The 12,631-nt window shown below is 39.9% G+C and overlaps 1 protein-coding gene across 3 annotated transcripts in view; it reads left to right on the top strand.

Moving 5' to 3' along the window:
* Positions 1-12,631, top strand: part of LOC139759567 (receptor-type tyrosine-protein phosphatase epsilon-like) — a 34,432-nt gene that overhangs the window by 12,072 nt on the left and 9,729 nt on the right. Inside the window, exons 1-7 of one of the 3 annotated variants that reach the window (XM_071681843.1) lie at positions 4,115-4,243; positions 5,052-5,212; positions 7,266-7,472; positions 7,505-7,617; positions 10,957-11,156; positions 11,493-11,580; positions 12,317-12,393. In XM_071681843.1, the coding sequence (XP_071537944.1) occupies positions 5,106-5,212; positions 7,266-7,472; positions 7,505-7,617; positions 10,957-11,156; positions 11,493-11,580; positions 12,317-12,393 (792 nt within the window). In that variant the 5' untranslated portion in view covers positions 4,115-4,243; positions 5,052-5,105. Of the gene's footprint in view, positions 1-4,114; positions 4,244-5,051; positions 5,213-7,265; positions 7,618-10,956; positions 11,157-11,492; positions 11,581-12,316; positions 12,394-12,631 lie in introns of those variants that run through there. The other 2 variants (XM_071681844.1, XM_071681845.1) reach the window with 2 other exon arrangements.

Genomic DNA, 12,631 nt, shown 5'->3' with positions numbered 1-12,631 from the left:
TTAACACGAAGGACGCGCCAAGGACACTTTCTCCACTCACAATTCAGTTTGTTTAAGGTTGTCAATGCCGAGGTCTTACAGTTCCCAGACAGTGGTAGTTAAACAGAAAATGAGCTAAGTTTTTACTCTGATTACTTCATAGTCATTACTCTCCCCCACATGTAGCTTCATCATACCATCGCAGGAATAAGTAATTGTGGTAAAGTTCGTCGCGCTAGACTCTTTAGACTAACCCCATGGTTTCATGCAACATTATGTCTTTCGCTAAGTTCAGTATTTTCCTTGTGCATTGAGTTGGCGCTGGAAACAAATCCTTATTTTTCAAAACTAACACAAGCTGAGAATACAACAATTTAACGAAGCCTACTATCATGCGATTAAGAATCGCGATTCGCTGCTGAGAATATTGGGCATATAACATCTTGCTGAACATCATTACTAAGTTTGAATTTGTCATCATTGATTTCCATTTTAAGATAGCTTTTACGATTGATTTTATGCAAACTTGTTGCTGGCTATGATTCACTTTCACTTTCCTCTTAACTATCGCTTTAAGGCTTTTTTAGCCTTTGACTATCAAATGCATTAGAAGCGCCCACATGATGAAATTATGCGCCACTCTAGATTAAGGCAAAAGCGGACGCTGGTTACCGCGTTTATGCGTTGTGTAAATAACACTAAATATAAACGAATGTCAAGGAAGGACACCGTTGACGTGTACAAGTTATAGACACCACAATAGCTCCATAACTAGTCCACCAGCGAACCTCAGTATGAAAAACATGGATAGGAATTTATTTAATGTTTTCACTTTTTTTCTTGAAAATCTGACTAGGAAACGTGATTCTCTAAAACAGTATCTTCAATGGCGTTTGATGTTTCTGTAATCACTTTCCTAAATATTGAAAATATAGACATACAAACATTCGTCTTGATGAATCTGGATGATCCTCTGAAATAGAAGCAGCGCGTTGAACGTTGAAATATATTCATGGATGAGTGTGAGAGCCCCACGCCGTCTCTCTCTCTCTCTCTCTCTCTCTCTCTCTCTCTCTCTCTCTCTCTCTCTCTCTCTCTCTCTCTCTCTCTCTCTCTCTCTCTCTCTCTATCTATCTATCTATCTATCTCTCTCTCTCTATCTATCTATCTATCTATCTATCTATCTATCTCTATCTCTCTCAGGGCTTCATCAGTGAGCTAGTCGACTAGATCTGGTATTAAAACTTTCCAGGTTCTCTCCTGTGACATGGCAACTCATAAGACTAGCCTCCATTGTGCTTACGATTGGTTAACAATTTTCGTATATGTTAAAACGCTTTGGTATGCAAATCATGACGCATACCAACAAACCTTGGGTTTGAGAATTCATTCATTCACTCAATTCTGAATTCTCATGACACAAACACACATAAACACTGACCAATCAGAGAGCAAAGGATTCATATGGTATACCACTAGTGGTTGTTGATAACTGAAGTATATAGATGGCTGATAGATATTTCCCACTTCGTAAACTGTGATCATATTTCATCACCAGTACACCACTGTATTATACATAGAACATAGACTATGTGTATCTGTATATCTGTGTGTATGATCGACTCCCATGCCCGAATGGGTAAAGACAATTGAGATGATATCTTATAGCCATATCCAGGGGACCCCCAAGGATATGCTTTGGCAACAGAAGAATTAAAGAAACACTTTAATTCTAAACTGAGAAACATTACAAAAGAAAAATCAGTTCAATGACCACAAGAGCAAAATTTAACCAAAGACAAGTTTTTTCTCATTGGACATGAATTTCACATTTCTGGGTGATTGTTACGAAGGGGCCGTAACCCAACCCAACCCTCCACCAAGCCCTCCACAAAGCTAGCATACGAAGGAACGGGAGGCCTGACTTCAAGCAGTAAGATATATATGTATATATGTATGTGTGTGTGTGTGTGTGTGTGTGTGTGTGTGTGTGTGTGTGTGTGTGTGTGTATCAAATATCCGAAAGTCCTGAACACAGCGACAAGCTTCAGCGTTGACCTTCAGAGAGCGGATGACGAGAGTTGCCACATCATATGTTTTTCATCTGCATTAGAAAATTTTTCGTTTTTTTCTTTTTCAGCAGTCCCTTACATCAGATATAAAATCATAGCAAAATTCCCAAAATATTTCTTGTCATATATATATATATATATATATATATATATATATATATATATATATATATATATATATATATATTTTATCCCTGGGGATAGGGGAGAAAGAATACTTCCCACGTATTGCCTGTATCGAAGAAGGGGACTAAAAGGGGAGGGTGTTGGAAATCCTCCCCTCTCATTTTCGATTTTTTACCTCAAAGGCTCAGTCCTCTGTTCTTAAGGCTACCTCGCAAATGCGGGAAATGGCGAACGGTATGAAAAAAGAAAGAAAAATATCATGACGTATTTCTGTAATGTTTAAAGAGGAAGAAAAAGTTATCACTTGGTACATGAATATTCCTCGTTCATCAATGTACCTTACGAACAATGGCGTTGTCTTTATACAATATTGATCTTGCAGAAAAAAAAATGATCTGTATTATCAATTATACTATCTTTCCTTACGTGGTTGGTTGGCTGGTAGGTTGTTTTGGTGCTCTAGTTTTATAATCTGCCAGGGTCATAGAAACGTAAACGTTTAGATACCACCATTAAAAGAAGGATCACCTCTCTCAAGGCATTAGGGATATTTCCAAGATCAATTATACCCTCACTCTTCATGTGGGCCCAGATCTGTCAAGATAACAAGCACGAAGACGAATAATATCAAACAGTGCTTTTGTCCTCGAGTGTAAGACTGTTATTCAAACGTCACTCGCTTCACACCGTTAGGGAAAGCTGTTGAAGCAAATGCATCTTTTTTAAAGTTCATTTAGGTAAAGACATAGACAATGTGTGTGGGTTCTATCAGCCATCCCTGGCGAGGCAGTACCAGAGTGAGGGTTGGTTAACGAAGCCAATCCTCCATCCCATGACGAAAGAAAGAAAAACATTCACATTATGAATGAGGTAAATCTCCAAGTAAAGACGTAAATGCCCCATATGACGAGTTAGGTAAATCCCCAGAATAAAGAATAAGGTAAATCCCTACTTAAAGAGGGAGATATGTCCCCTAGATCACGGGCAAAACAAATCCTTAAGTGACGACTGAGATAAATCTCCAGATGAAGTGGGAGACGGATATTCCCATATGGTGGGATAGGCAAATCCCCTCGTGGAATAAATCATCCAGGTTTTGGGTGAAATAAATCAACCAAGTGAAAGGAGAAATGGCCAACAGTCTTCTGAATAAATCCACCTCATAAGCGTATCGTAAATCTACAAGTAAATCCTGTCAATCCTGGGTAAGACAAGTCTCCCAGATGCCGAGTTAAGCAAATTCTCAGATGAATTAATCGTCTGCTATCTGTGTCTTCGACTACGAACACTTAAGTGATGCCTTTCCTATTTGTAGCTCTCCATGACCAGAAGTTTTTCTGGTATGATAATCGCAGACCTCAGAGACACCCCCCTTCCCCCTCCCATCATTTGCGCAACCTAAGCTGCCCAGAGTTATGGCTCTCTCTGGACTATAATGAATACGTGCCATAGTTCTGTATAGCTTTCATGTATTTTCACTGTGCTAGGTTAGTTCGTGATCGTTGCACTAGCTTTTTCATCATGCTCGGTTCAGATTCAGAGCTAGTTTGGTTTTCATTTGTCAGACTGGATGAAATTTTGGTTAAGTTTGGTTGAGGTAGGAGAGTTTAATGTTTGCTTGGGCTGGTTTGCTACTGATGGTTTAACTCTGTTGATGAATGTACAATGTACGTCAGCCAAAGGCGTGGTGAGGATGAACATCCTTCCTTTAGGATTAGAACGGGCAAACAAGATGTATATCTTTATCTACGACAATCAGAGTTGGTCTAACTAAAGCCTACAGTTTTTTCTCTGTTTCACAGTCACAAACAGATGTGAAGACTCAGGTATATAATTGACACGTAATAAACATTCGACAGAAACTCTAAGAGCACTTTAAAATATTCATAGCCATGAACTGGGGATGGCAACACTTCCATATCACAGGAGAAACGAGCAGTCACTCGTCCATCCTCTGTCAGTTAGATTATTTTATTTCGTGAGTGGAGTCTCTGTGCCATCTCTCTTCTATCATAACTCCCAAAACTGAGGTATTCCTCCAACAGCCAAGCAACTAGGACGAGAAGGTAGAGTCATTTGAAAAGGTAGTTTATTTTTTCCCATCTTCGATGATCAGTTTGGTGACATTTAATACGGAAATGTCACAGCCTTTGTGTTGAGAGTCTACATGGGTTTGTGGTGCATGGTCCATGCGAGTGTGGCTGCTACTGTCATAACTTGTGATTTACCTTATTGGTTATTACTGTATGACTTATTACTGGAGCTGTTGTAGGTTGGTGTCACGCTGGTACTTTGATGGATGTTGCTATGTTGCACCGCCCGCCACCTCCATTCCTGAGGTGCCATAGGAAATGCAACGGGTTTGGTTAAGGGTTGCACCGGAGAAAATGACAAATGCTTTCTGGCATTCCAGAAACACGTAATTCCACCCAGCCTTCTCTTTTGTTTAAAACGGACCTCACTCTTTAATGGAAGTTTAATTGATTTTTTTCTTTTTATGCCTTGGGCTATCAAAGTTGAAATGCGTTCATGATGAACGGGCGTATGTATGACGATCACACTCATTTTGCGTCATTGAGGGCACTCGCCAACAGAATCTATGCACTTCTCCAAATTCTTGGGCTTTCTTGTAAACAATGAAGGTGTAAAAGGCCATATTTTTACCGTTCACTTGTGAATTTTTAACACTAGACATTCTCTCTTAGCTTGTTGTGAGCGCTGCAAATGCTCCTCATTACGCAGCACATCAATGGAATTCTGTTATCAAGTTGATATAGACTTACACTGGTAGCAAATGAAGATGATAGGTTATATCTTTGTTGACAATGTAGCTACATATCACTAATGCTGCATCTCTTCATAATGACTCGACAGGAGCGTCACCATCGAAGAAGCCGAGATAATGAGCAAGTGATTATCTGGACTAACATGGAAAACAAAACGGAGACGAATTCCGAGGTTATAATCAACATCTTGACTGCCGTGTGCGTGACCTTGCTCCTCATCATCATCCTCATGATCATCTGGGGCAATAGGTAACTCGAAGACTGAGTGAGGATGGAGAGCATATCTGCGCTCCACCCTGCGACACTGCAGTCTTAACCACAAGGCCAATAGTCTTTCTTCTTCTCCTTTTGGCTATGCCTCACTCTCGCCTTAGATGCCCCGCACTGTTACTTCTACACATACTCTTCTTCACGACCTCACTGTGTCTCAGTTGATTCAGAAACACGATTTTCTATACCTCCAAAAAAAAAAAAAAGATAATGCTTCAAGTACAGTTTTATTTGGCATATGATAGGCCTAGATCCCAAGTAACCAGTGTCCAACGCCTCCACCCTCTAGTCTCTCTCTCTCTCTCTCTCTCTCTCTCTCTCTCTCTCTCTCTCTCTCTCTCTCTCTCTCTCTCTCTCTCTCTCTCTCTCTCTCTGCGGTGCAGCACTGCCTTCATGACGTGCTCCACTCAAGGGATCCTTTCAATCCCCCCATTCAAGCTCGGCCATTCATGTGAATATTGCCTCTCGAGTTTTCAGTCTGCCTCCTTCTTAGCTGAATGTTTTACTTGCTTTTCTGACATTCGGTAAACTCTCTGTTAATCCCATCCATTATGTGTTTAGATTTAACGTATCTGGTCATTCCTCTTCTAATCTCGTCTCTCATTTCCGTCTCTCCAACAAAGTTACCTCATGTCAGCCTTTAGACTTTTCTAGGGAGCCTTAGATTCTATTGCAATACTCGTATAGCATTTTTTTCATTGTCCCACAAAACTATTTAGCCGTGTTATACTTAATGTTCCTTTATTTACCACTGATTCGAACCTCCTACACCATCGTTTGCTACTCCTTATATCTTGTTATTGACTCCGCATCCTCTTGGTATTCTGTTGGCTTCCTTCCTTACTTACCCCAGTCCCTTCATCCATCAAGAAATCTTTTCTGTCATAAAGGAGAAAGGTAGGAGTCAGTCATCTCGCACCTGTAACGTAAAATGTATTGATTTGACATTTATACACTTAACATAAGAGACTGGAATGCATACAGATCGAACAGAGATGTCCTCAAACCCCTCACCTTGTGTCAGTGATGATGGTTATATCCACAGGTCTCTTTATTGGCGACGAATACTTTGAAAATGATTGTCACTTTTAACTGCAAATTTTCCATTTGTTCCGCTGTCAGTGGCCACTTCGTCGTGCACCCACCATTCTTTCTGATAATGGTGACACGAAAGGAATACATAGGTCACGAAGGGTCTTTGCCAGACACTAGTAGGTAGATAATCATTACATGAATTAGCATAAAGTCGGTTCATTGCCTCAGTTAAGTCTCTCACAGAGTAAGCTGTGCCATTTCTTGTGGGGTTTTCACAGTTTAAGACCCCGTGCCTGAGACAGCTCAAACGTTCGCCCTCAAACTTTTCAGTTCACATTATCACCATCTTCAGATAGGCCAAAGCGCCAGTAGTACCCATAGCTTAGCTTTGATCTAACAATAAAATCCTTTAGTCTTCTAATCTTATTACTTTTTCTCCATGTACGTGTTTTACAGCAAACCTTTACTTGTGTTGGAAAATATTTCTATAAGTGCCTGTGCACGCACTGCTATTTGTTTCAGAGATCTACTCGTTCCTTCCACGTTTCAGTTTTCAGACTTTTGATTGACAGTCTCGGGTTTTTTTTTTTTTATCAGCTTCTTTACCAAGTGTAAGTTTACAGCAAATGCATCACCCTTATCATCCTTCTAGAACCAGCATGAGAGGTAGTACATAACAATTTGATAGGATCCCATAACCAATCATATATGAATACTTATCTCTAGCTTCAGAGACCATCATATTACATTCTGATCTCAGGTTATTCAGGGTAATTAATGATGATAAGAATCACAGATAATGAAAGTGTTTGTGGTGGTGATACAGCAGACAGGATGATTATCCTAGTTAATGACATAGACCATACTCATACCATTAGGTAATTTGATATAGAAAAGTTCGTCACATAATACTCGGGATTCGATGTAAATCATTATGCAGATGAAATGGTGTAATATTAGCTGTCTCTCATGGCCCCATTTTCAATGATGTGTGCAGGAAGAGGATACTAGGACACCTGTCGAACTGGAGGTGTCGGTGCTCGTCCTGCGTGGGTGACGACTGGGGGTCGACCTCTACTGCTTTTCTCAGGAGACACAGGAACAGCTGTTCTGCTTGGTGGAATCAGTCGAGGAACAGGTGTTCTGCTTGGTGGAATCAGTCCAGGAACAGGTGTTCTGCTAGGTGGGATCAGTCCAGGAACAGGTGTTCTGCTTGGTGGATCAGTCCAGGAACAGGTGTTCTGCTTGGCAGGATCAGTCCAAGAATAGCTGTTCTGCTTGGTGGAAGCAGTCCAGGAGCAGCTTTGAATCCTGGTGCTCTAGACTCGCCTGTATGAAGACTTCTCCAGGTAAGACGTGTCTGGGAGTAGGAAGGGGGGGTTACTGAGAAGTGTGTGCGTGTGTGTGTGTGCACTTACATATCTATGATTATCAGTCTGACTTAATCTTAGAGTTCATAAGAGCTCACGTGAAAATTTGTATCATCCTATCACTATGGGTAGAACCCAGAGCATGTCTCCCTCCACACCACCTGAGCTCCTCCATTCCTTGTCGTAACGCTCCCATCGCCCAGTAACCCTCCACCTCGTCTTCGTCGCACTCACTACCCTTTAGGGTGGAAGCTAAACGTTTACGTCTGTACTATACTTTTTGAATAGGGTGGTTAGTAAGGAGAAAAAGAAAGGGGTTGGACAGGAGAGGTAAGGTGGAGAAAAAAAAAGGATGTCATAGAATATACAGACGTGTACGGTCTAGCGTATGTTCATGTGTTCCACTATCATGCCTTTTAATGTTAGTTTGAGACTTAGGATTTAACGGATTTTTGTGGTGCGTTATTCTACTAACCATCCACGGTATGTTGTTGGATTCTATTCTTCCTACGTCCCTTTCAAAGATGCTCAGTTTAGATACTGATGACTAAGTCGTCTGCATTAAAGATGTCCCTTGCTCATGTTCCCTACCGATGGTTAATGTCTATTGTGCAGGTTATGAACGACATTGGTGATAGGACGTTGCGTTCAGGGACAACGTGTGTGAAAGAAAATTCTGGTGAGCTTGTAGAGTTAATTGTGATTGCAGTAGGCAGTTGGATAAGATGCAGTCTAGTTTCAATCCGCTGGTAGTTGTGGCTAACATCAGTGATAACGCACATCCGGTCCACTAAAAATCATCTGGGAAAACGTTACCACTTTTGAAAACTAATCTTCAGAGTCATCACTAAGTGAGTCATCGTTGCATTCCAAATGTAGTGTACTGAATGATATATAAAGATACTGCAAAGGAAAGTATAGCGAGATGTCAACTTGGTGTACGGTTCGCTTTATAACGTTTTCTGTAGAGGTAAAATCAACACAGAAAATGAAAAAATTTTAAGGGTGTCTAAAGGAAATTTCCGAATGCTGCCTATCTTCAATACCATTATATCCACATTTTTTACTACATCCTTCATAGTGATTTAATGCATGATTATATATCTTGATGGGTAAGTAGTTAGTGCTAAGTTCACTTTATTGAGAATTTACGCTTTAACCGCGCGACCAGTGTTTAACAGACTTATATCATAGCAACGTAAGAAAATTAAGATTGCTTAGATGTGGTAAAGGTCTTCGTATTTAATCAACCAGGACTGTCTTCGACACTTTATAAACAGAAGGAAAACCAATTCCAGAGTGCATTGTCTGAATTGGATTGCACGTTCTTGAACGTAATGGCGTCATCTTCTAATAGCCACAAAGCCAGGTGTGCCATACCTCAAACATACAAACAAAAAATAATCTCGTTATGCTGATCACTTCCTCTGTTCCTCTTCTTACTACCGAAAATCTATCTACAAATCTGGAGAAGTTCTACAGAACGATTAGACACTTAAAGCAAGGGCCTGATACGTTATTGTAATAAAAAGTCTTATCCTCCTATTTCAATATATCATTTATGAAAAATGTAATTCATCTCCAGAGGAAGAAAATAACTACATATTCTGTCTATGCTGTATGTTTTAAAAAATCCATAGATCACCCGAGATTACCGGAGACTTACAAATATTAAGGTGTTCAGAAGAAGCGCGTCATGTAATTTGGTAACATACCTTCTGCACAAAACTCGACTGTATCTAACGTCTATTTATGATGTTGTAAGAAAAGAAAAGCCACTTCTGGTTGGCGATTCACTATTTAAAGCAGCTGCCATCATGTGAAATAATGTTTCATTTCATTATTTTATTTGTATAGGCTAAGTTCCTGTTCAAGTTTGATTCCGTACATCCTGAAAAAAGAAATGAAAATAAAGCTCCCATTGGTAGATTAAGTTGCTATTGAAAAGAGAGTGTGGTACAGTGAAATACATTGTTGATATAGATCTAACGACAGTTTCCTTCGGTGACCAGGATAAAAAGGTTTTCAAAACACCAAAAACTAAACAGGAGGAAACTTGTTGCAGAGGTCGTGTCCCCATATGGAGCATTGCTAATCACATAGTTTGATTATTAACCAAACCTCATCCAATGGTAGTTTGATTGCCATATTTGCCAGCCCACATCTAGAGTAAGTTCATCTAGCAGTGAATTTTTTTTTGCCAGCCCAGATCCTGTGATAGTTTCATTACATTATTTGCCAGCCCACATTATGAGGTTAATTCCTTCATCAACGATCCAACATCCTATGTAGTTTGCTTACATTATTTGCCATCCCACACCCAATGGCGGTTTGATTATGATTTGCCAGCCCATATCTCATAGTAGCCTTCATATTCTATTTGACAGCCCAAACGCTATGGTAGTGATTACTTTATTTCCCATCTTTTGGTAGGTTCATGACTGTAAGTGCCAGCCGACATCCAGGAAAAAAGATTACATGCACTCGACAGACGAGGGTATATATCAAAAATGAATATGTAGACAAATATTAGGTAAGCCACAGAGGTGGGCTGATAACCCCATGGATCCAGTGCATAGATACATGCACTATGTTGGTTAGATCAGTGTCCACATACATGGATACATGAACAATAAAGTGAGCAACGAGTCATAAAACAGGAGCTGGGCTGGGGCCTCATGTATTCAGTAACAAACACACTTTACAGGTTGGGCTGGCATTCACATACATATAGGTATATGCACAAAAAAAGACAGAGGAAAATGAAACATGATAAGTTCCCAGGTGCACTTTCGTGCAATGATCACATCGTCAGGGGAGATAAAAGAATGAGATAGAAGAGGTAGACCAGTCAGTTGATATAGAAGGATGTATGTCAACTGACTGTTCTACGTCTTCTATCTCATTCTTGTGTCTACCCTGACGATGTGGCCATTACACAAAAGATCACTTGGGAACCTTATTGCGTTTCATTTTCCTGTGTTTTTTTTTTTTTTTTTTTTTTTGCATTTACTAGATCACGCGCCCCAATGTGACCTCTTGCAAATAGGTATATACATGTGTAGTTACTGACTCATACGCATAGAAGAAGAAGGAAAACAGATTCCAACAAATCATTAGCATCATGGGTACAATCATTTAGGTATTAACTTACTCGTGAATCTGTGTAAGAACATTTTACATGAATCGTTTTACTGTTTCTTTGAAACATTCTACCAATTCATACAGAATCAAAGAAACATGAAAATATTCGGATTATATTTCACTGCTGTTTATATTTCAAGATGTCATGGTAATATGTTATTTGGCCTCTTCCAGCTCGGCTCGCTATCAAATTGAGTGTTTCCTCCCTGGACGGCGCTTCAGACAACACTGAGAAATTCGAAGGAAAGGAAACAAGCACGAGGACGGCCTCCCTTATGTTTCCTCCTAATTGGAAACGCATAAAGAGAGAGGAGCTGGAGGAGTACCTCACCAGTGTTGTTTATTCCACCGTGGACTTCGAGACGGAATTTCAGGTGATATGAATGGAGCAGGCTTTCTGGGCTCTGTCTATCCCCCATGCATGAGTATCTATCACATTGTGTCTGTCTGTCTGGTTTTGTGTGCTTTTGTTATAATTCCAAGGCTACAGTCACAGACTAAAGTCCCATTCAAGGCCAACCCTTAGCTGAAATGAAAAAAGGAAAGGTACAGAGATGGAGAACTAAGGAGAGAAAGGGAAAGATGATATTATAGGATTAAAGGAACTGGAAAACCTGCTTTTTTGTCCCTTTTTTGTGTGTGTCCTAGCCCCATTTCCCCCTGTCTCTTTGACATAGATCTGACCCCATGTCTTTCTCTCACACATGCAGGCCATCCCAAGCGTTTTCAACAAGTCCATCGTCATTGCTACCATGCCATCCAACATCAAAAAGAACCGCTACAAGAACATCCTCCCATGTAAGTCTCTCTCTCTCTCTCTCTCTCTCTCTCTATATATATATATATATATATATATATATATATATATATATATATATATATATATATATATATATATATATATATATATCAATCGCAAAAGAACACGTGATTCAGAAATATGCTGGTAGCCAAGAGATTGCATCTTTTCATTCAACTATATATATATAGAAATGCCATAGAGCCTAGCATTAAGAAGCATATCATTCATGAATATCTCAACATCATCCTAAGCATATGCAAATTAGATCCTATCATTATCAAATGAATTTTCTATATATACAAGTTTGTGAGTTATTCCATGACCTGACACTTGCCTTTGGTCATCCGACCCTTGCTTGTGGTCTTCAGACATTTGCCCTTGGTCACCCGACCCTTGCCTCGGATGATCATATTTCTTACATACCCTCCCTCCCCATCCCGCCTCCCGACCCTCACCTGACAAGGTCATGCATCTTACGCGTCATGTCTAAACGTCAGAGAAAAAAGTGCATTTGTTCATTACTTTTGTATAACTGGAAATGTGAATTATCATGAAAGTGCTAGGATCTTTGTGTTTCATTTTCTTTGTAGCTACCAGAATTTATCTCTATCTATCTATCTAATCTACCTATCATTGTATCATGCCTACGGGACATGATAAACTGTACCATATATTGTTCAAACGCCGATCAGTTATGACGCCATGAAAGAGGAATTGTTGCCAACCTTGCAGACGATGACACCCGCGTGGTGCTGCGTCGGCCCCCGGGAGCAACGGGCACAGACTACATCAACGCCAATTACATCAGGGTTGGTAACGATGCGAAAATTCGTTTTCTCTCAATCCCAACAAATTCACATGTTTCCAACAACTAGATTTTTTTATATGAGGACAAACCAGAAGGGTCATCCTCATGATTGGATTTTTTTTTACTTAAGGCACCTACAACCAAAAGCAAAACTCATGATGTAATGACGGATTCGTTCATATACTGTAGAATTATAGGTATATATATGTACATTTATTTTCAAGAGTAACTTTACAGGT

Source organism: Panulirus ornatus, chromosome 33 (genome assembly GCF_036320965.1).
Source record: "Panulirus ornatus isolate Po-2019 chromosome 33, ASM3632096v1, whole genome shotgun sequence".
Lineage (NCBI taxonomy): Eukaryota > Metazoa > Arthropoda > Malacostraca > Decapoda > Palinuridae > Panulirus > Panulirus ornatus.
The sequence above is the reverse complement of the archived record's forward strand: the minus strand, read 5'-3'. Positions and strand labels throughout refer to the sequence as shown.